The 25,101-nt window shown below is 43.2% G+C and overlaps 1 protein-coding gene across 4 annotated transcripts in view; it reads left to right on the forward strand.

The window, feature by feature from the left end:
• Positions 1–25,101, forward strand: part of OSCP1 (organic solute carrier partner 1) — a 55,793-nt gene that overhangs the window by 25,472 nt on the left and 5,220 nt on the right. For 3 of the 4 annotated variants that reach the window (XM_077295861.1, XM_077295862.1, XM_077295863.1), the window contains 8 exons: positions 6,812–6,966; positions 7,140–7,307; positions 10,709–10,789; positions 11,286–11,389; positions 11,910–12,038; positions 12,166–12,235; positions 14,355–14,494; positions 15,793–15,856. In XM_077295861.1, coding sequence (XP_077151976.1) covers positions 6,812–6,966; positions 7,140–7,307; positions 10,709–10,789; positions 11,286–11,389; positions 11,910–12,038; positions 12,166–12,235; positions 14,355–14,494; positions 15,793–15,856 — 911 coding nt within the window. Of the gene's footprint in view, positions 1–6,811; positions 6,967–7,139; positions 7,308–10,708; positions 10,790–11,285; positions 11,390–11,909; positions 12,039–12,165; positions 12,236–14,354; positions 14,495–15,792; positions 15,857–16,256; positions 16,342–25,101 lie in introns of all 4 variants that reach the window. The other variant, XR_013223859.1, reaches the window with a different exon arrangement.

The following is a 25,101-nucleotide window of genomic DNA, read 5'->3' on the forward strand; positions in this document are numbered from 1 at the left end:
ATAGCCAGCTGTAGCATATGCACAACACAGCGCATGTGATGAATGAAAGAACGTATTGACATAGTTTCAACAAGATCATCTAAACTATCATGTTGCTGTTCATCTGAAGCAACTTCAGTTTGCTCCTCAGTTACAATACTGTGTTCCTCTATTTCAAACATTTCTGTGTCTGTGGACCCAGAATGTTCTTCTAGCTTGCTGGTCACCATTATTACTCTCTTTCATTAGCTTAATAGTACTTATCATATTTGAAGCATTGTCAGTTACGACAGAAAGAACTTGCTCTTTTTTAAGTTCATAGTCTTGCAGAACCTTTTCCACCAAGACCTGGAGAAACTCACTGGTGTGATGAGCTTTGGTGTCTTTTACTGCCAATGTCTTGGTAGCTATTTCATTTTGTCACAAACAAATCGGACATTGATGGCAAAATAGTTCATTCTGTGACGTGTGCAGGCATCCATTTTAAGAAACAGAAAGCGTCCCTTGAGAGTTTTTTTAAGTTCTTCCTTTTGTTTAAAAGCTTCTTCGATTACTAATTTTCTAATACTCTCTCTGGAGAGATCCAGAGAAACACCAAGCTTGCGGGCCATTTCCCCATTCAGACACATAAAAGCTGGTCGTGAAAATAATGAAATAGGCACACTATCCTTTACAACAAGCTCTATGATCTGTTTTTTAAATGTATCTACTGTCATTGTCACAGTAACTTTGTCACTGACAAAATATCTTGCAACTGATGGCTGCAAAGTTCTCTGCTCCTTTGTTTGGCTGAAAGAGCTGGGCACTGGTTCATTGGTTTGGATGCAGTCTTTCTCATCCACTGCTTTCAGTACTTCTGGATGAAAGCGCTGTAAATGTCTCTTTAGATTAGAAGCTCTGGTAGGAGCATTTTTATCTTTGCCTGAATATGCATTGATCTTGGCTTCACAGGATTTGTTTTCGTCTGGATCATTTGTCATTCACTGACAGACATAATATTTTCTATCTTGAGTGATGGTGAAATGTTCAAATACAGCTGATTTAATGTGACGCTTCTTTGACATTCTCAGGTTTTTAATTCTGCATTCACAATCCAAATGACAATTGTTTTTCCTAAAAACAATTGTACAAAATTATTGCCAGGTCGTACAACTGATATAGTGGTCAGTGATACTGTTATTCCTCATGTACTCAGTTAACTGATGCAAAGTTTGTTGAAAGGATAATACTTCTTAGGGTATGTGTCCATGTTCAGGAAACGCTGCGTTTTTGACGCAGCACTGAGCCGCAGCGTCAAAAACGCAGCGTCCAGATGTTACAGCATAGTGGAGGGGATTTAATGAAATCCCGTCTCCACTGTGCATTAAAAAACGCATGCGTTTTTACCACAAAAACGCACATGCGGTGCGTTTTTTCAGAACGCAGCATGTTGCTACAATGAGCAAAACACGCAGGAACACCGCAGGTGACCTGCCAGTGACCTCAGGTGCATTTTTGGTCAGGATTTTACCTGCATAAAATCCTGACCAAAGCCTGAAGCAAACCTGAACGTGGACACATACCCTTACAGTCTTCTTCTTCTGAGTAGCAGCTGTGAGATGCTTGGAAGACGCACACCTAGTAAACATCTAGTCTAGAGGAGGAGCTTTACTACTAAGAATGTGCAACACATTTTCACTTTCAGTTTCATACATTGTAAGTAGGGGGGTTGGGGCAGCATGAGGTTAACCAAGTATAAGATTAGATAAGGGCAGTGGAGAACAGTGACACACAAGAAGTAAGAAATGTCTCTATCTCCAGCAGAACTGCTTATCACTGTTGTTAATAGTTTGATAGAACATATATATTTGAGTAACATTTATAAAATTCATATGAAAGTTCAATTATGAACTATTAATACACTTTTTTAAAAGCTGGAGTCGGAGTCGGTACATTTCTACCGACTCCGACTCCAACCAAAACTAACTCCGACTCCGACTTCACAGCCCTGATTCTGACAAGGTGGCTCTTTTAGTTATTGGTGCTGTAACTGCAGAAATAATCCGTTTTGTAATTTGTCCCAAATACCTTTCTTCAGTCAAGGAGGCAGGCCTTTCCCCCCTGCTGCAGACGCCACACAGCCGTCACTCAAATCCTCTTGGCGCCGGGCGCCGCCTCCTCACCGCTGTTTTGAAATGAGCCGGCGCCTGCGCTCTTTTCTCCTGCCTTGGGCAGGCGCAGTGAGCGCTGCCCGTCCTCTGTGCTCATATGCAGTCTAGCTGACTGCGCCTGTGCGGCCACCCTGCCTGTGAATCCCCGCCCCGCAGTGTCTTCTGATTTATTCTCACTGCGGGGCTGGGATTCACAGGCAGGGTGGCGGCACAGGCGCAGTCAGCTAGACTGCATATGAGCAAAGAGGACGGGCAGCTACAGCACCAATAACTAAAAGCCACCTTGTCAGAATGCAGCATTACTGCTGCACAAGGTGGCTCTTTTAGTTTCAAACACCTGGGGGGGTGAGAGGTTCCCTTTAACAAGTGGACCTTATCAGATAGCAAAGCAAACCAGTAATAGAACACTGCCACAGTGAAAACACCCACTTGGATTTAACCAATGTTAACTCATTAGGTGGCAAATATTTTAACTGATAATATCTCCTTAGCGGAGAGGTGAAATAAAAAAAAAAGCAAAACATATTTTATTCTTCTATGCAGCCACTAAAAATTTCGTGAAAGGGCCTCTTTAAATAATTACAGGCAGTAAATCTGTGCTTATTATATGCAGCAACTTTCTCTATGGACAAGATAAGTGTAAGGGTACTGTCACACTATACGATTTACCAACGATCACGACCAGCGATACGACCTGGCCGTGATCGTTGGTAAGTGGTTGTGTGGTCGCTGGGGAGCTGTCACACAGTCAGCTCTCCAGCGACCAACGATGCCGAAGGCCCCGGGTAACCAGGGTAAACATCGGGTTACTAAGCGCAGGGCCGCGCTTAGTAACCCGATGTTTACCGTGGTTACCAGCGTAAAAGTTAAAAAAAACAAACCGTACATACTTACATTCCGGCGTCTGTCCCCCGGCGTTCTGCTTCTCTCCACTGTGTCTGCGCCAGCTGGAAAGCACAGCGGTGACGTCACCGCTGTGCTCGCTTTCCGGCCGGCCGGCGCTCACAGTGCAGAGAAGCAGACACCGGAATGTAAGTATGTACGTTTTTTTTTTTTTTACTTTGACGCTGGTAACCACGGTAAACATCGGGTTACTAAGCGCGGCCCTGCGCTTAGTAACCCGATGTTTACCCTGGTTACAAGCGAACGCATCGCTGGATCGCTGTCACACACAACGATCCAGCGATGACAGCGGGAGATCCAGCGACGAAAGAAAGTTCCAAACGATCTGATTCTCAGCAGGGTCCCTGATCGTACCGTCGTAGCGACAAAAGTGCCACTGTGTGACAGTACCCTTAATCGCATGTATTCTGCTGATTCCATCTCTAGCATAGACCATTTATGTATGGACAAGACACCTGTACAGTGGCTTGCAAAAGTATTCACCCCCTTTGGCATTTTCCACGTTTTGCTACCTCACAACCTGGAATCTTACTGCTTTTTTGAAGGTTTTCATCAGTTTTTATTGTGAAGCAAACAACAAATAGGACAAAATATCTGAAAACTTCAGTGTGCAAACCTTTTCACCCCCCTAAAGTCAGTACTTTGTAGAGCCTCCTTCTGCAGCAATTACACCTGCAAGTCGCTTTGGATAAGTCTCTATGAGCTTTCCACGTCTTGCCACTGGGAATTTTGCCCATTCTTCAATGTAAAACTGCTCCAGCTCCTTCAAGTTAGGCCCCGTTCACAAAACAGTACTGGTGAGATCTGTATCTGTGTGTACATCTGTGACGTCCGTTTTCTGTCTGTGTTCGGTCAGCGTGCTGTCCATGTGACACTTCACGGCACCTCGGAAAAGCAGTACAGTTAGGGCTGTTCGCAGGTGCTGAATCCGACTTTCAGCATTGTAGGCTGGGCTCCCTGAGTCAGCACCATGCGTAGTAAATAAATAGCTTAAAAAAAAAAAAGACTTTGTGGGGCCCTCCTGTAATATTCAAAACCAGATGAGGTTTGAGGGTTTTTTTAGTCTGGGAGTGGCCAATATCCATGGCCCCTTCCTAGGCTATTAATATCAGCCCACAGCTGTCTGCATAGGCTTTTCTGGTTAGTAAATATATGGGGGACCCCACGTCATTTTTTTTTTTTTGGGGGGGGGGAGTGTTTCCCCTATATTAAACAGTAAAGGCTAAGCAAACAGCTGTGAGCTGATATTAATATCCTGGAATATTTTCTTTCTATTGGCCCCAAGCAGTTTTTTTTTTTAAATATACTTATTTACTATGCACGCTACCATGCTAATTCCAACTCTCAGCATTGTCGCCTGGTCGTGCTGATCTCAGGGAGACCAGGCGACAATGATGAGAGTTGGATTCAGCAACCAGCACATGGGAACAACAATACCTACTGCTTTTCCCAGCAACTGGTACGTGTCACACTGATGACACACGGATGTCATCCATGTGTCAGTGTGCAGTATGCATTTTGTCCGTGCTGCGTTTAAAAAATGTCCATTGTTTTTTCACACAGACACATGGTTCGTGTTAAAAACCTGACGTGCGCACCACCATTGAATACAATATATCGATATTTGCGGTCCTTAAAAAATGCATGTGTGAAGAAGGCCTTAAATGGTTTCCCCTGGTGAACAGCAATCTTCAAGTCTGACCACAGATTCTCAGTTGGATTAAGGTCTGGGTTTTGACTTTGTCACTCCAAAACATTTACTCATTTCCCATTAAACCACTTGAGTGTTGCTTTAGTAGTATGCTTTGGGCTAATATCTTGTTGGAAGGTGAACCTCTGTCCCACTCTCAAATCACTGACAGCTGACAATCAGGTTTTGCTCAAGAATATCACTGTATTTCACTTCATCCATCTTTCCCATGACTCAGACCATTTTCGCTGTCCATGCTACCAAAAAACATTCCCACAGCATGATGCCGCCACCACCACCATGTTTTACTGTGGGAATGGGGTTCTTAGGGTGATGAGCTGTGTTGGTTTGGTGACAGACCTAGTGTTTACCTTCATGGCCAAAAAGTTCAATTTTGGTCTCATCTGATCACAGTACTTTCTTCCATACATTTGGGGAGTTTCCCAAATGTCTTTTGACAAACTCAAAACAAGCCTTACAATTTTTGTGTGTGTAAGTTCAGGCTTTTTTCTGCCCACTGTTCCATAAAGGCAACTTCTACTGAGTCTATTGCTTATTGTGGTTGTATGGACAGATACTCCAGTCTCTGCTTGGGAACTCTACAGCTCCTTCAGGGTTACCTTTTGGATTAAGTGCTGTCTCTCTGATTAATGCCCTCCTTGTCCGGGCTGAGAGTTTTGGTGGGTGGGCTTCTTTTGGCAGGTTTGTTGTGGTACCATGTTCTTTCTATTTAATGGTAATGAATTTTTTGGGGCCCTGGGGCATCATCAGAGATTAGGATATTTTTTATAACCCAACCCTGACTTGTACTTCTCAACAACTTTGTCCCTGACTTGTCTGGATATCTCCTTGGTCTTCATGGTAGTGTTTGGTTAGTGGAGCCTCTTGCTTAATGGTGTTGCAGCCTCTGTGGCCTTTCAGAAAAGGCATGTATATAATGACAGACCATGTGACACTTATTTTGCACACAAGTGAACTTCTTTTCACTAAGCATGTGACGTATGAAGGTAACTGCTTGCATCGGAAATTTTTAGGGGCTTCATAGCAAAAGTGTGAATACATATGCACATGCCAATTTTTAATTATTTGATCCCATAAATTTAATTTATGCCTATATTTTTCTCACTTCACCAACTTAGACTATGTAGTGCTGATACATCACACACAGTTTGGATTATAATATTTATACACAGGTTGTAATGTAGCACAAAAGTAAAAAGGAGGTGGGAGGGTGAATATTTTTGCAAGCCACTGTAAATAAGCTCTGGGAAATGACCATGTGCTTGACCATTTACAGAGGGACATTATTAGTCGGGCTTTTTAAGGGTGTATACTTAGGCTAGTTGTCTTCTGCCATCATCAATGCTACTTCTGTTTGTGATCTAGCTATTCTTCGTCAATGTGCGAACAGGCAATAGAAGCTGGTAATGGGACCTGTGGTCTTTCCATTGGCTATGGCTTTTTTACATTGAACTAGTCCGCAAGATTTAGGCCCCCAAACCATCACCAAACTGTTATTCAGATCTTCTATTTTTCGTCTGGCAGTAAAATGTCATAGGGGCGGACTTCTTTTCCTGAACAGTCAGGCTGGCCAGTTTCCCTCCTAGGTTGACTGATATACAGGTCACCTCCTGTGAATGCACACTGCGTATGCGCAGGATGGATACTACTGATTGTGGCTTGTAATGACATACTTGCTATGGGGCCAGTAACTTGACTCTTCCACACAGTGGCTTCACCCTGTGACATCTTATTGCCCTTTGAGAAAAAGCATCACATTGTTTTTTTCTGTTATGCCGAATCTGTCAGAAGATCATTGTGGTGAATCTTTCACTGTCATGGAAAACAGATTGATGGCCACTCGGCGGCCTAGATGATGCTGACAGGTTCCTGTTAAATTGTTAAAACTGCTAATGAATCCAAATTGTGTGCATGTATAGTAACTATGAGGATATTTGTGTACTTTTTTGCCAATTGTTTACTGGTTTGTATGTTTCTCAGAAACGTGTTTTCTATAATATGGATAGAAATCGCAGCAGTATTAGCACATTTTATTGGAAACACATTATTCTTATTGTTTGTATTACAGTTATGAACGATATCATCACCACCATGTTTAACAAGAAGTTTATGGAAGAGCTGTTTAAGCCTCAAGAGCTGTACTCCAAAAAGGCTCTCAGGACAGTATTCGACCGTCTCGCCCATGCCTCCATCATGAGGCTGAACCAAGCAAGTATGGACAAGGTAGGCAGAGAGGAGATCTGGGGGTGGGAGTCCTAATTCTGTGAGCTATGTGGAACATTCAGCTAACCTTCCCTAAACAGGGACTGTAATGTCTGCCTGTACAGTGAGCAGAAAATGTTCTGATCATGTGTTGTACAAGCCTGATCTGCTGTCTTCTGCTTTTATTCACGCAGCTTTATGATCTGATGACTATGGCCTTCAAGTACCAAGTCCTCTTGTGCCCTCGCCCCAAAGATATCTTGTTAGTTACTTTTAACCACATGGATGCTATCAAAGACTTCATCCGGGATTCTCCAAGCATTTTGAACCAAGTTGATGAGACTTTCCGGCAGCTTATTGACGTAAGATGGTATATCACAAGGGGTGCGTAGGCTTAAAGTTGGGTACACGTTGGATAGCCCATATTTACATTGTAAGATGTTTCCCCACATCACTAGGACCCTTGCTGTGCATGGAACACCAACAGAGTGCCATCACTTATGGTGGGAAAACCACTGTAGAGCTTAATTAAAATGTGCTAGTATTTCCAGCATAGGCTTTGTTCACATTTCATTGTCCCTGTAAGTATGTATGCACTTGGGAAAGCTCCTGATATATGCCCTGAATAAAAAGGCCACACCTAGTACATTATATGCCTTACAGTATCATATTTTTTTACATTGGCCCAATGAATAAGAAATGCAGCAGATTGTACTGTGATTTGTAATAAAAAACATAAATAAAAAATTGTAAAAAAAAGCATACTGACAGCAGAGACAATCTCTTGACCTCCATGGGGTAAATGAGGGCCTTTGCATGACTTTGGCCTATGCACTGGGAGTCCTCCTGGACCATACAACATACACAAAGATAAAAAGAAACCTGAGAATATATTTGTGCTGCTCTCTACACGTGCGGCTCATCCACTCGTCAGTTTCTCACGTATGAGTGCTATCTCATGAGTATTTTTCACAGGTACCACTCATACTTATGGTGCGGTTCACATCTGCGATAGTGGATCGAGTGGTCTAATCGCTGAGACATGTCCCACATTTATATGAGTGTCAGATTAATCTCGACAATGAAAGTCAAATGGATTGGAGAACAAAAATCAGAGAAGACGCCATCCAAGTGCTGTCTCTATTTCATGGACTGATAGCAGTAGGTGGAGACTTTTTTTTAATTAGAGAAAATAAATAATGAAACACTGAGCAAACTCTAATGAAAATCTGATCAAAAACTGTGACGCAAAACTGTCTGGAACCGGAGTTGGACTGGTCATCTGAAACACAGTCCCCCTTCAGAGGAAAATGGACATAGCTGCAAGTGACCTGGCCAGATGACAACAGGTTTCCTTAAAACATGTGAACAGACTCGCTTCTCAATAAAAATGGAACATATCATATGGATATATAGTTAAAGTACCTACTGCTCTCCTTTGTAGTCTCTGCTACATTTATCTACAATGGCTGCCATCTTTTCAGTCTACTCTATGCACAGAGTGCTTTGGCGGTCTGAGCCAATTCTTGCTCTCAAATTCTCCCGTTCTGCCAGTGTCGATAAATGCAGAAGGCACTGGAAAGCTGCAACTCAAAACATAAGAACACCAGTTAATTTATCAATAATGTTTTTTTCCCTGCTTTCTTTCCCCTCCCCCATCCCTTCTTCCAAGAGTGAAAACTTTTTCAATTTTTCTTCCACATAGCACGAGGGCTTGTTCTTAGCAGGTCAAGTTGTACAATCACGTTATCATATAATATACTGAAAAATGGAAAGAAAAATTCAAAGTGACTTGATTCGATTAAGAAAATGCAGTTCCACCAAAGTGACCTTGCAACCTGGTCGTTGTGATTACGGCAATACCAAATTTATAGAGATTTTTTCCCCCATATTTTACTGCTTTACAAAATATCAGAACTTTTCTTTATGTTTACATTTATCTTTAATGGAGATAGAAAAGAGAAGAGGTAATACAGTCACAAGGCAGTAACCGTGCCGAGGTAGAAAAAGAATCGTAAAGAAAGCAGTAAGAATAAAATTATTATCTTATTACTGGGACCCTAAAAGCAGTACAAGGTAATGACATGAAACTGTACGTTGGGAAATAGGATGTGAAATTCCATAACCGTAATCGCACAGACTGAGTGGGGAGTTAAACAGTTAAACAGTGAAAGGAGTAAACTGAGAAGAAGGAGAAGGAAAAAGGAGAGAAGAGATGGGGAAGGGTGTTCAAAGATAAATAAGAACATAAAATAAAACCAGAAACGTTCCTAGGAATTATTGACCATAGAGGTGAGTTCCTCCATTAACCTCACCTCCTTGATTTTAGGAAACCAGACGGAGATTGTCTGAGAGCTCTTTTCCGGAGCAGAAGGAAGCACGCTCCTGCTGTCACGATCAAGTGTTTCATTATTGAATGTCTGTATATTTTTAAGAAGATGTCACAGTGATGAGAAGGAGGAGAGCCAGATTTAGATCAGAAACGAGATCTGTGATTTTACGTTCACTAGTTGTACTTTTTCCCCAAAAGTGGAGAGAAGCCTGCAGGACCAAAAAATATGTAACAGATCGCCCTTCTCCTCCCCACATCTCCAACATATGGGGCTGGCTTCTGGGAAGATAGAGTGGAGGCGAGTCAGGACCTTATATCGCCGAGAGAGCAATTTATAGCCGGCCTCATGAAAGCAAGAGCAGATGAGTGATTTATGCGCTAAGGTGAAGATACGCCTCCACTTATCCTAGACCTAAATCGCCCTCCCATTGGGTTTGAAAATAAGTATTCGGTTTATCAGGAGGTTCGATCCGCAAGGAGTAAAGTCAGAACTTTTGAAAAAAAATTTGGTATGTGAGGTCTCTATTTTTGAAGACTTTTGCAGTATGAGGTCTTGTTTTCTTGCATGGTGACTTGTAGTTTTTCTTGGAACATTTTGGGGTGTACATACAACACTTTGCCTTTTTTTTTTCTCTTTGGGAACAAGTGAGATGACCTCCCCCCCAAAAAAAAAAATTCTCCCTTTTTTTCTTTTCTCTGTATGGCATTTACCATACGGGTTTAATAGTTTTATGCTTTAAAGATCTTACTTTTACAGACGTGTAGAAGCAAATATGCCAACACTTTAGTATTGCAGCATATTGTCAGGATTTTATAGTACTCATACAGAGGTCCATAGATCGCTGTCCAATCATGGACTACAGTGCCTCATAGAAATATACAAAGCTGTCATGCTCTGGTTGGGAGACCCGCGGCCAGTCCGTGCATTGCGGTCTGTGATTGGATCAAGATCCATGGAGATCTGCAGGAGTCCTTCGGAATGCAAATATGGAAAATGGCCATAGAAACAACAGCAGCACCCTGGTATCTAGTTAATGCTTAAGTTAAGATCAAACTAATTCTTATTGTTAAGATCGAACATCAGTGCTGCAGACAATGATTGACAGCACCATCTAAGAGGGTAAACGGCACTGAATGAATTTATTTATTTATTTTACTCACTAATATAGCGCCATTAATTCCACAGACATTATTGCAAGTGTCTGCATTGGGTCTTACAATCTAGATTTCCACTAATCGCTGCTGTTAGAGGCATATACCTTCAGTTTGCATTCCTACTCCATAAACATGCAACTCCATGATATATATGGTGGACGTTAGGAAAAGATTAGCATAAATTAACTCCTGCATGTAAGGCATCATCTTATGGTGATATTTTGTAGGTCCCATAGTTTTACATTACTTACTCTGGTAATGTTATTTTCTGTCCAGATTTATAACTGCCTTCCTGCTGGTGAGTTTCAGCTGATTCGGCAAACCTTGCTGATCTTCTTCCAGGACATGCATATCAGGGTAAGGATACATGTTGGGCCTTTGATGTCAGCTTTACTTTACTTTAATTTCTACTGTCGATTAGTCATAGGCACAAAAATAAAATTCTAGATTTGATTTTACTGTATAAGTCTCTGTTCACATCAGCACCTCCAGTCCCAGTGTTCTGCTCAGTTACAGGAACAGGACAACAAAATTAACAGAAGTGCCAGATCCATCTCCTAACTGATAACAATGCATAGAATGGGCTGTAACGGGGTCTGTTGAGTTTTCACTATGTCATTTTACCAGAGAAAATAGCACAGCTTCCTTTGCTGTTTTTTCTATTAGTTTGGACAGATCTGTTACAGAGACCTTTTTCACTGATAAGCCATATCTATTGGTTACCATCATGACATGTCACACAAAAGTTACAGATTTGTTTTTATACAATTGCCTAGATCAAAAGGTAATTTTGTATGTTGTGATTTGTGTATTTTACCATTTTTTTTATATTTCATTGCGATTTATTTTTTAGGTTTCTATTTTCTTAAAAGACAAAGTCCAAAACTCTAATGGACGTTTTGTCCTTCCAACATCTGGTCCTGTTCCTTGGGGCACTGAGGTACCTGGACTCATCAGGTGAACACTAACTCATATGTTCCATTGTTTAGTTTTTTTTGATTGGTTATTATTGCCCCAAGATAAGTTGCGTCCGCCAGTTTCCCTGTCCCTGTAGTGGCCCCGAATGTATGGTTGACTACAATATCAGTGAACGGGGCTTTTTCTCGAGATCAAGAGTGGAGGACCAACCCACTACCATGTCCATATAGTTTAGATGGGCTGAAGTATAGAGGATTTTGTTGAGACATAGCATATATGAAAAGTTGAACAATAAAATAATTGTCCAGTGATCATCGAGGGACCGTTGGGAACCTGACTGAGCCTAACAACAGAGGTCCCGTGTGACCACTTCTGCATTCAGTCTGTGGGACCTGTCGTGACACATGCATTGCTGCTTCCATAGAAATGAATTGAGTAATTGTCACACATACTGATTAGTTTCATTCACATAGGAACTTGGGACTCCTGCTCTTCTGATGTACGGAGGTCCCCAGCATTACTTCCATCTTTCATTTATCTGTTGTTTTGCCAACTGTAGGATATTCAGCTTAAAAGGTGAGGAGTTGAAGAGAGCGGAGTTTCAGAATGGTGGAAATTATGTCAGTCCACTGCGGGAAGGGTCTTATGATCTTTTCGGTGACCGAGTTCTCAAGCTAGGAACAAATATGTGAGTATCTGCTTGCACAGCTGCTGTAATTTTAGTGTAATTGGTTGAAAATAAGAAACAATAATGTGAAAGAAACCATTAAATACAAGTTGTGTAAAATCAAGTTTAATCTTGTATGTTTTGACAGGTACAGTGTAAGCCGCTCTGTGGAGACTCACATGTCGGGAACCTTAAAAAGCTCGGCATCCCACACCAAGGTAAAATCTTGTAGTGAAGCTTCAACACAACATGACCGATTTGATCAATATACAGTATATGCCCTAAATCAGGGTTGCACAACCTTTTTGGTTTGAGGGCCACATTGTCAGGTAGAACCAACCCCATGGGATGGAGTATTATCAAAGGATTTCCTTCTGAGACATTTACTGCATATTAAAAGTATGTGCCATAAATATATAATAAGTGCTGGTTCCACTCCCACATATCAGGTACTCTTCTCTACATTGTAGCCAGATGCTGAAACTGTTGATTAGTTTCCCTTCTCCCATAAGCTACAATGAATATAGCAGAAAATCGTAATGATCCTTTGACAATTTAGTCATATAGCGATCATGAAGTGTTTAAACATCATTATTGATAAAAAACAATACTTTATTGACAATACATATTAAAACCATACATGACCATTGTGAAAACGTGCCTCAAACCAAAGCAAAAAGGAAGAAGCAAGGAGAAACGTGTGTTGGGGTGAGGGAAAGGCAGCATGGATTCACTCCTTTACTTAACCAGCACCTTTGCATGAACAGGTAAAATGTTCACACCAAATTAATTTTGCGTTCTGGCTGGTCCCTTATACAATACATGATACAGTTGTGCTCAGAAGTTTACATACCTCAGCAGAATTTTTGCTTTCTTGGCCTTTTTCAGAGAATATGAATGATAACACCAAAACTTTTTCTCCACTCATGGTTAGTGGTTGGGTGAAGCCATTTATTGTCAAACTACTGTGTTTTCTCTTTTTCAATCATAATGACAACCCAAAATATCCAAATGGCTCTGATCAAAAGTTTACATTCCCTGATGATTTTGGCCTGATAACATGCACAGAAGTTGACACAAATGAGTTTGAATGGCTACTAAAGGTAACATCCTCACCTGTGACCTGTTTGCTTGTAATCAGTTTGTGTGCATAAAAGCTGAGTGAGTTTCTGGGATCCAGACAGACTCTTGCATCTTTTATCAAGCCACTGACATTTCTGGATTGTGAGTCATGGGGAAAGCAAAAGAATTGTCAACAGATCTATGGAAAAGGTAGTTGAACTGTATAAAACAGGACAGGGATACAAAACGATATCCAAGGAATTGATAATGCCAGTCAGCGGCGTTCAAACTGTGATTAACAAATGGAAAATCAGGGACTCTGTAAAAACAAAACCACAGTCAGGTAGACCAAAAAAAAATGTCATCCATAAATGCCAGGAAAATTGTTCGGGATGCAAAGAAAAACCCACAAATAACATCAGCTGAAATACAGGACTCTCTGAAAACTACTGGTGTGGCTGTTTCAAGATGCACAATAAGGAGGCACTTGAAGAAAAATGGGCTGCATGGTCGAGTCGCCAGAAGAAAGCCATTACTGCACAAATGCCACAAAGTATCTCTCCTACAATACGCAAAACAGCACAGAGACAAGCCTCAACACTTCTGGAACAAGGTAATTTGGAGTGATGAGACCAAAATTTTACTTTTTGTCCACAACCATAAATGTCACATTTGGAGAGAGGTCAACAAGGCCAATGATGAAAGGAACACCTTTCCTACGGTAAAGGACACAGGTGGATCGCTGATGTTTTGGGGATGTGTGAGCTTTTACCATCTGAGAAAATAAAGAACCTCATCCACAACTAGCACAAAAGACTTCAAACTGTCATTGTTGATAGAGGGGGCAATACACGGTATTAAGAAATAGGGTATATGAACTTTTGATCAGGGTCATTTAGATGTTTTGGGTTGTCATTATGATTTAAAAAGAGAAAACACAATAGTTTGATAGCAAATGGCTTCACCCTACCACTGACCATGAGTGGAAAAAAAGTTTTGGTTTTATCATTCATATTCTCTGAGAAAAGGCCAAGAAAGCAAAAATTCTGCCGGGGTATGTAAACTTTTGAGCACAACTGTACTATGCAGATGGTTAAGAGCCACAAAGAAGGGTACCACGGGCTGCAGGTTGTGCACCCCTGTCCTAAATCATACAAAACTAAATAGTCATTTTACTCTTTATAAGAGGAAAAACAAAATAATCTCAGAAGCTACGAAAAACAGCAATGTTATATCTCTGCTTGTAAGTAAATATCTTAATTTGGTCTCCATTAGGAGAATGTAGTACCAAATCCTCTGGCTAAAGAAGAACTCAATCTCCTTGCCCAGCTCCTAGGTGGTTTGGAGCTAAAGAAGCCCCCTAGTTCGGACCACAGCTTTCGACTTAACCTATTCATGAATGACGAGGAAGAAGAGTAAGTGGCATTGCCAACCTTTTCCTTGATTGTACTGCAGTAATGTTGGGAAAGTGGCAGTCAATATTTGTACTCCATCGCCATGAATTATACAATATAAGGCCGGGATCACACATACGCGAGATACGGCCGAGTCTCGCTGGTGAAAACCCAGCTCTGGCGCCGGCACTCCGGAGCGGAGCGTGCAGCCGCACAGCAACACATGGAGCATGTATGTATGATCCCGGCCTAAGTAGGTCAGATGTTGATACGGAAGATGGTGTTTGACTAGAGCCGGTCTGCATATTTAGCTACACAGATAATATGTATACAGTCTTTCTCTAGTCAAACCCCATGACAGGTCTATCTTAGCTGCCATCCTGGCAAGGATCAGTATACAGAACTATCATCATCGTTGCTCCTACATGCACACCATCTTAGTGTTCACATCTTGACTTTTTGTTAGTTACTAGATTTTTAAGTTTTCTGGGTATATTAGATTTTTTAAGTAGACAGTTGTATACAACAAAAACTTTTCAACCCATGACAGTATGTTAAAGGGGTTGTTTCATTCTTCCGGAGCACACTGTTTCCCAGCCTTTCCACTTCCTGATCACTGAGGTGTGGACATGCCTGATTGATATCTAAGGCCAGCAGCATTGTCACACTGCTGACCTCACCTGTACACATGCTCTGATGTGATGTTTTGCAGCATCAGAAGCTGGGCCGGATCACAAGCGTTCACCAGCAATCTCGGCCAGCCTCAGAATAGTGCTTACGAGCTCAGCACCAAAAAGCTTGTAAGCACTGCGCATGTTTGGCCACTGCTACTGGACAGCAGGGGTGGCCAGTCCCCACTGACAACCAGCACTAAACAAAATAAAAAATTAAAGATATCTGGAGAACTGGGCAGGAGATGAGTACTAGAAGTCTAGTAATCCTGTTCCCATTTAGTCCTTCATATTCATGAGCGCTGTATAACCCCACCCACACCACTGACTGGTAGATTTCTGCCTATGCACAGTGTACCCAGAAAGCTGCCAATCAGTGGTGTGGGTGAGGTTATACAGAGCTCCGCATTAGAGAACTGCAGTAAATAAACGGGGATTTTATCAAAACCGCTGCCCAGTAAGTGACACGTCGCTGGATCCAGGGTCTTTATCTCTACATCATGCTGGTCTCAAAAACTTGGTGACAGGTTCCCTGTAAGAATAAAACATCAGCAAACCAAGCTAGGACACATTCAATTTGTACATAGTTATGAAATTTTATGCTTAGACTGTATCATTGCCAATACATATTACATTTTTTTTCCTTAGACATGCGGCGCTTACAAGGCCAGAAGAGCTTTCTTATAAAGTTATCAACATTCAAGCCAGTGAAGTAAGTAAAGTGTTAATTTCCCATCATGCACTCCAAAGAACCAGGTGCAGACCCCCACATGGCATAATAATAATCTTTATTTTTATATAGCGCTAACATATTCCGCAGCGCTTTACAGTTTGCACACATTATCATCACTGTCCCCAATGGGGCTCACAATCTAAATTCCCTATCAGTATGTCTTTGGAATGTGGGAGGAAACCAGAGAACCCGGAGGAAACCCACGCAAAGATGGGGAGAACATACAAACTCCTTGCAGATGTTGTCCAAGGTGGGCTGCTGTGCTAACCACTGAGCCACCGTGCTGCCCTGCTTTTTGCTACATAGCGAGCGGCATTGCCCGCAGCAGCCGCATTTTGTATATCCCAAATATTTACAGACAATATTTTCATTATTACAGCATTCAAATATCAGAAAGGCCATAAAGTGAAAATCTGATAGACATCAATGTAATAATCAGAGAATATGGAAACCGCTAAAGGAAGGTTGGTAAGACATAACGTGCAGTGCTAAGGATACCGTGGGAATTCAGGGGAACTGATCGTGTTGCCATATAAACCTGTATCTTTTACTTTCCAAAAAGGCCACCAGAGTTAAAGGGCTACAAACTGTGCTTGCGTGGCATTAAGGTTGTGGTCTCCAGGGTCCAATAGTCTGCTTATAGGAAGCACATAGTGTAGCAAATGGGGCTAGTTAGCTTCCCATCATCAGCAGGACAATATGCAGCCCAATACTGTTTTATTACTGGCGGCAGCGCCTCCCTGTTTCCACAAGGGGTAACAGAAATGCCCACTTTTCTTTTGATCAGCAGAAATGTTTACAGGAGGCAATGATCAACAAGGGATGGTCACTCAGGACAGTCACCACTTGTGTAAATGGCTGCTCTAAGGTGATATTGACATTTCACCCCCTGTGATATAAGAATGTGGAGGGACAAAGAAGAAATGTAAGCCTAATGTATGTAATGTATGCTACAGTATGCAGCTAAGCAAGTAGCTCATCTTAAAGGGAATATGTCATTTGTATTTTTCAATCAGTACAACCAGATACTGATACATATTCCTTTTATTTTAACCCATTTGTACGTTCTAGATTTTCTTGTGATTTTTTTTTATTCTATTTTATGTATGTGAATATAAAGCAGCCATCTTGCCTGAGCTGCTTTTAGTTATATACTTTGCTGCAGTAACATGGACCTAGAAGACAGTTGTCTAGAAATGTTTATTGACTGCTGTAGATGTTTTTTAGGCATGCTATGTGACCTGTGCAAGGTCATTGTGAGGTGGAAGGAGGGTTGTGTACGTCACCTATTTGTGATGATGAATCCTATGTTATGTATCACTCACTGGCCACTTTATTAGGTACACCTGTCCAACTTCTTGTTAACACTTAATTTCTAATCAGCCAATCACATGGCGGCAACTCAGTGCATTTAGGCATGTAGACATGGTCAAGACAATCTCCTGCAGTTCAAACCGAGCATCAGTATGGGGAAGAAAGGTGATTTGAGTGCCTTTGAACGTGGCATGGTTGTTGGTGCCAGAAGGGCTGGTCTGAGTATTTCAGAAACTGCTGATCTACTGGGATTTTCACGCACAACCATCTCTAGGGTTTACAGAGAATGGTCCGAAAAAGAAAAAAAATCCAGTGAGCGGCAGTTCTGTGGGCGGAAATGCCTTGTTGATGCCAGAGGTCAGAGGAGAATGGGCAGACTGGTTCGAGCTGATAGAAAGGCAACAGTGACTCAAATCGCCACCCGTTACAACCAAGGTAGGCCTAAGAGCATCTCTGAACGCACAGTGCGTCGAACTTTGAGGCAGATGGGCTACAGCAGCAGAAGACCACACCGGGTACCACTCCTTTCAGCTAAGAACAGGAAACTGAGGCTACAATTTGTACAAGCTCATCGAAATTGGACAGTAGAAGATTGGAAAAACGTTGCTTGGTCTGATGAGTCTCGATTTCTGCTGCGACATTCGGATGGTAGGGTCAGAATTTGGCGTAAACAACATGAAAGCATGGATCCATCCTGCCTTGTATGGAGCATCTTTGGGATGTGCAGCCGACAAATCTGCGGCAACTGTGTGATGCCATCATGTCAATATGGACCAAAATCTCTGAGGAATGCTTCCAGCACCTTGTTGAATCTATGCCACGAAGAATTGAGGCAGTTCTGAAGGCAAAAGGGGGTCCAACCCGTTACTAGCATGGTGTACCTAATAAAGTGGCCGGTGAGTGTACATTCATGGCCAAAATTGTTGGCACCCTTGAAATTGATCGGGGATGAAGTATTTCTCTCAGAAAATTATCGCAATTACACGTTTTGCTATTGGACATCATTTCACACACAACCCCAAAAATTGGCTTGACAAAATTGTTGGCACTTTTACAAAATTGTGGCTAAACAAATTTGTTTCAACCATGTGATGCCCATTCAAACTCGCCTGTGGCAAGTAACAGGTGTGGGCAATATTACCTATTTATTAACCAGAATCCCATCATCTCTGGTGACTATTTCATCCTTCTTCTGTGCTCGATTTCTAAAACTTAACATGAATAAAACAGAACTTGTTACCTTTTCTTCACCTCACTCAACCCCCCCCCCCCCCCCCAAACAGAGCTATCCATCAAAGTCAATGGCTGCTCACTCTCCCCAGTCAGCTCGCTGCCTCAGGGTAACCCTTGACTCTGATCTCTCCTTCAAACCCCATATCCAAGCCCTTTCCACTTCCTGCTGACTCAAACTCTAAAATATTTCCCACATCTGTACATTCCTTAACCAAGAAGCTGCAAAGACACTAGTAGATCCCCTCATAATTTCCCTCTTTGACTACTGGAACCACCGGCTCTGTGCCCTCCCTTTTAACAGTATCACACCCCTCCAATCTATTCAAACTCTGCTGCCTGACTAATCCACCTGTCTCCCTGCTATTCCCCGGCCTCTCCCCTCTGTCAATCCCATCACTGGCTCCCTATTGCCCAGAGACTCCACTTCAAATCCCTAACCATAGCATACAAAGCCATCCACACCCTGTCTCCTCCATACATCTGTGACCTCGTCTCCCGATACTTACCTGCATACAACCTCCGATCCTCACAAGATCTCCTTCTCTACTCCCCTCTTATCTCCTCTTCGCACAATCGCATACAAGATTTCTCCCGCGCATCCCCCCAACTCTGGAACTCTCTACCACAACATATCAGACTCTTGCCTATCGTGGAAACCTTCAAAAGGAACCTGAAGACCTACCTTTTTCGACAAGCCTACAACTTGCAGTAACCCTTACTTCACTAAACCACTGCACAACCAGCTCTCCCATCATCTACTGTGTCCTCACCCATTCCTCGTAGACTGTGAGCCCTCACAGGCAGGGTCCTCTCTCCCCCTGTACCAGTCGGTGACTTCTATTGTTCATGATCATTGTACTTGTTTTTTATTATGTTTACCCCTTTTCACATGTAAAGCACCATAATAATAAATAATATAAAAATCATACCTGAAACCAGATAAAAGGGGAGACGTTGACTCAATCTCTGCAATGTCTCTGCATGAAAAACACAAAGAGGAGAAGAAAACTGTCTGTGGATTAGAGAACCAAAATTGTTGAACAATAGCAACAACCTCAAGGATGCAAGTCCATCTCTGGATATCTTGATGTTCCTTTGTTCACTGTGTGCAACATAATCAAGAAGTTTACAACCCATGACACTGTAGCTAATCTCCCTGGATGTGGACAGCAGAGAAAAATTGATGAAAGGTTGCAACGCAGGATAGTCCGGATGGTTGATAAGCAGCCCCAATCAAGTTCCAAAGAAATTCAAGCTGTCCTGCAGGCTCAGGGTGCATCAGTGTTAGGGCTGTCCCACACGTCCAGATAATTACGGTACCGGAATAAATCGGTACCGGAGTTATCCGTGTCCGTGTGCCTGGGAACTCACGTAGGCCATACGTGCGGCACACGTGTGCCGCCCGTATGGCGAGTGGGTACCACACGGAGCGTGTGGTACCCACGCGTGTGGTACCCTGCATCGTGCTGAAGCCGCGATTCATATGTTCCCTGCAGCAGCGTTTGCTGCAGAGAAAATATGAACAACAGTGTTTAAAATAAAGATCTATGTGTCCGCCGCCCTCCCACCCCCTGTGCGCCCCCCCGCTGTTCTGAAAATACTTACCCGCCTCCCTCGCTGCTTCCTGGTCTGGCCGCGGCTTCTAGTGTATGCGGTCACGTGGGGCCGATCATTTACAGTCATGAATATGTGGCTCCACCTCCCATAGGGGCGGAGCCGACTATTCATGATTGTAAATGAGCGGCCCCACGTGACCGCATACAGTAGGAGGCGCGGGGCAGAGAGGAAGGAGTGACAGCCAACGTGGGAGCGGGTGAGTATTTTCAGGACAGCGGGGGGGCGCACAGGGGGTGGGGGGGCGGCGGACACATAGATCTTTATTTTAAACACTATTATTCATATTTTCTCTGCAGCAAACGCTGCTGCAGGGAACATATGAATCGCGGCTTCAGCACCATGTGGGGGGGACAGCGCTTACTGTAGCGCTGTCTCCTGCACGCACACGGACCCCAGACGGAGAACGTCCGTGTGAGGTCCGTGTTTTACACGGACCCATTGACTCTATTGGGTCCGTGTAATACGTGCGCTCCCACGAACACTGACATGTCTCCGTGTTTGGCACACGGAGACACGGTCCACAAAAAATCAATGACATCTGAACAGATGCATTGATTTTTATGGGTCTACGTGTGTCAGTGTCTCCGGTACGTGAGGAAACTGTCACCTCACGTACCGGAGCCACTGACGTGTGAAACCGGCCTTAGCGCAAGCTATCCGTCAACATCTGAATAAAATGAAACGCTATGGCAGGAGACCAAGGTGGACACCACTTTTGACACAAAGACTTAACCCCTACATGACCCAGCCTATTTTGACCTTAATGACCTGGCCATTTTTTGCAATTCTGACCAGTGTCCCTTTATGAGGTAATAACTCAGGAACGCTTCAACGGATCCTAGCGATTCTGAGGTTGTTTTTTCGTGACATATTGGGCTTCATGTTAGTGGTAAATTTAGGTCGATAATTTCTAAGTTTATTTGTGAAAAAACGGAAATTTGGCGAAAGTTTTGAAAATTTCGCAATTTTCACATTTTGAATTTTTATTCTGTTAAACCAGAGAGTTATGTGACACAAAATAGTTAATAAATAACATTTCCCACATGTCTACTTTACATCAGCACAATTTTGGAAACACATTTTTTTTTTGCTAGGAAGTTATAAGGGTTAAAATTTGACCAGTGATTTCTCATTTTTACAACAAAATTTACAAAACCATTTATTTTAGGGACCACCTCACATTTGAAGTCATTTTGAGGGTTCTATATGGCTGAAAATACCCAAAAGTGACACCATTCTAAAAACTGCATCCCTCAAGGTGCTCAAAACCACATTCAAGAAGTTTATTAACCCTTCAGGTGTTTCACAGCAGCAGAAGCAACATGGAAGGAAAAAATTAACATTTAACTTTTTAGTCACAAAAATGATCTTTTAGCAACAATTTTTTTATTTTCCCAAGGGTAAAAGGAGAAACTGGACCACGAACTTTGTTGTCCAATTTGTCCTGAGTACGCTGATACCTCATATGTGGGGGTAAACCACTGTTTGGGCGCACGGCAGGGCTCGGAAGGGAAGGAGCGCCATTTGACTTTTTGAATGAAAAATTGGCTCCAATCTTTAGCGGACACCATGTCGCATTTGGAGAGCCCCTGTGTGCCTAAACATTGGAGCTCCCCCACAAGTGACCCCATTTTGGAAACTAGACCCCCAAAGGAACTTATCTAGAAGCATAGTGAGCACTTTAAACCCCCAGGTGCTTCACAAATTAATCCGTAAAAATGAAAAAGTACTTTTTTTTTCGCAAAAAAATTATTTTAGCCTCAATTTTTTCATTTTCACATGGGCAACAGGATAAAATGGATCCTAAGATTTGTTGGGCAATTTCTCCTGAGTACGCCGATACCTCATATGTGGGGGTAAACCACTGTTTGGGTGCACGGCAAGGCTCGGAAGGGGAGGCGCGCCATTTGACTTTTTGAATGGAAAATTAGCTCCAATCGTTAGCGGACACCATGTCGCGTTTGGAGAGCCCCTGTGTGCCTAAACATTGAAGCTCCCCTACAAGTGACCCCATTTTGGAAACTAGACCCCCCAAGGAACTTATCTAGATGCATAGTGAGCACTTAAAACCCCCAGGTGCTTCACAGAAGTTTATAACGCAGAGCTATGAAAATAAAAAAATATTTTTCTTTCCTCAAAAATGATTTTTAGCCCAGAATTTTTTATTTTCCCAAGGGTAATAGGAGAAATTGGACCCCAAACGTTGTTGTCCAGTTTGTCCTGAGTACGATGATACCCCATATGTGGGGGTAAACCACTGTTTGGGCTCGGAAGGGAAGGCACGCCATTTGGCTTTTTGAATGGAAAATTAGCTTCAATCATTAGCGTACACCATGTCGCGTTTGGAGAGCCCATGTGTGCCTAAACATTGGAGCTCCCCCACAAGTGACCTCATTTTGTAAACTAGACCTCCCAAGGAACTAATCTAGATGTGTGGTGAGCACTTTGAACCCCCAAGTGCTTCACAGAAGTTTATAACGCAGAGCCATGAAAATAAAAAATAATTTTTCTTTTCTCAAAAATGATTTTTTAGCCCACAATTTTTTATTTTCCCAAGGGTAACAGGAGAAATTGGACCCCAAAAGTTGTTGTCCAGTTTCTCGTGAGTACGCTGATACCCCATATGTGGGGGTAAACCACTGTTTTGGCACACGTCGGGGTTCAGAAGGGAAGTAGTGACGTTTTGAAATGCAGACTTTGATGGAATGCTCTGCGGGCGTCACGTTGCGTTTGCAGAGCCCCTGATGTGCCTAAACAGTAGGAACTCCCCACAAGTGACCCCACTTTGGAAACTAGACCCCCAAGGGAACTTATCTAGATGTGTGGTGAGCACTTTGAACCCCCAAGTGCTTCACAGAAGTTTATAACGCAGAGCCGTGAAAATAATAAATGTGTTTTCTTTCCTCAAAAATATTTTTTTAGCCCAGAATTTTTTAATTTTCCCAAGGGTAACAGGAGAAATTTGACCCCAAAAGTTGTTGTCCAGTTTCTCCTGAGTACGCTGATACCCCATATGTGGGGGTAAACCACTGTTTGGGCACATGCCGGGGCTCGGAAGGGAAGTAGTGACGATTTAGAATGCAGACTTTGATGGAATGGTCTGCGGGCATCATGTTACGTTTGCAGAGCCCCTGATGTGCCTATAGAGTAGAAACCCCCCACAAGTGACCCCATTTTGGAAACTAGACCCCCCCAAGGAACTTATCTAGATGTGTGGTGAGCACGTTCAACCCCCAAGTGCTTCACAGAAGTTTACAACGCAGAGCCGTGAAAATAAAAAATCTTTTTTTTTCCTCAAAAAAGATGTTTTAGCAAGCAATTTTTTTATTTTTACAAGGGTAACAGGAGAAATTGGACCCCAATAGTTGTTGCCCAGTTTGTCCTGAGTACGCTGGTACCCCATATGTGGGGGTAAACCACTGTTTGGGCGCACGTCGGGGCTTGGAAGGGAGGGAGCACCATTTGACTTTTTGAACGCAAGATTGGCTGGAATCAATGGTGGCGCCATGTTGCGCTTGGAGACCCCTGATGTGCCTAAACAGTGGAAACCCCTCAATTTTAACTTCAACACTAACCCCAACACACCCCTAACCCTAATCCCAACTGTAGCCATAACCCTAATCACAACCCTAACCCCAACACACCCCTAACCACAACCCTAACCCCAACACACCCGTAACCCTATTCCCAACCCTAATCCCAACCCTAATCCTAACCACAACTGTAACCCCAACACACCCCTAACCCTATCCGTAACCCTAACCACAAGCCTAATCTTAACCCTATTTCCAACCCTAGCCCTAATTCCAACCCTAACTCTAATTCCAACCCTAACCCTAAGGCTATATGCCCACGTTGCGGATTCGTGTGAGATTTTTCCGCGCCATTTTTGAAAAATCCGCAGGTAAAAGGCACTGTGTTTTACCTGCGGATTTACAGCAGATTTCCAGTGTTTTTTTTGCGGATTTCACCTGCGGATTCCTATTGAGCAACAGGTGTAAAATGCTGCAGAATCCGCACAAAATTGACATGCTGCGGAAAATACAACACAGCGTTTCCGCATGGTATTTGCCGCACCATGGGCACAGCGGATTTGGTTTTCCATAGGTGTACATGGTACTGTAAACCTGATGGAAAACTGCTACGAATTCGCAGCGGCCAATCCGTTGCAGATCCGCGGCCAATCCGCTGCGGATCCGCAGCCAAATCCCCACTGTGTGCACATGCCCTAACCCTACCCCTAACCCTAACCCTACCCCTAACCCTAACCCTAGTTCTAACCCTAACCCTAGTGGAAAAAGAAAAAAAAATATTTTCTTTTTTTTTATTATTGTCCCTACCTATGGGGGTGATAAAGGGGGGGGGGGTCATTTACTATTTTTTGTTTTGATCACTGTGATAGGTTATATCGCAGTGATCAAAATATACCTGGGACGATTTTGGAAGATGGCGGCGCCCATGGAGAAGACGGACGGACGCCCGGAGGCTCGGTAAGTATGAGGGGGGGGTGATCTGAGCACGGGGGGGGGGGGTGATCTGAGCACGGGGGGGGGGGGGGGTGATCTGAGCACGGGGGGGGGGGGGATCTGAGCACGGGGGGGGTGGCATCAGAGCACGGGGGGAGCGGACAGGACGACGGGGGAGCGGGCAGGACGACCTAGGGGGGCGGACCACATAACGGAGGACTGGGGAGGAGATCGGTGGGTGTGGGGGGGGACAGATTAGGTTTTCCAGCCATGGCCGATGATATTGCAGCATCGGCCATGGCTGGATTGTAATATTTCACCAGTTTTCATAGTGAAATATTACAAATCGCTCTGATTGGCTGTTTCACTTTCATCAGCCAATCAGAGCGATCGTAGCCACGGGGGGGTGAAGCCACCCCCCCTGGGCTGAAGTACCACTCCCCCTGTCCCTGCAGATCAGGTGAAATTGGAGTTAACCCTTTCACCCGTTCTGCAGGGACGCGATCATTCCATGACGCCACATAGGCGTCACAGGTCGGATTGGCACCGACTTTCATGACTCCTACGTGGCGTCAAAGGTCGGGAAGGGGTTAA

The sequence above is a fragment of the Ranitomeya variabilis genome, chromosome 3 (genome assembly GCF_051348905.1).
Source record: "Ranitomeya variabilis isolate aRanVar5 chromosome 3, aRanVar5.hap1, whole genome shotgun sequence".
NCBI lineage: Eukaryota > Metazoa > Chordata > Amphibia > Anura > Dendrobatidae > Ranitomeya > Ranitomeya variabilis.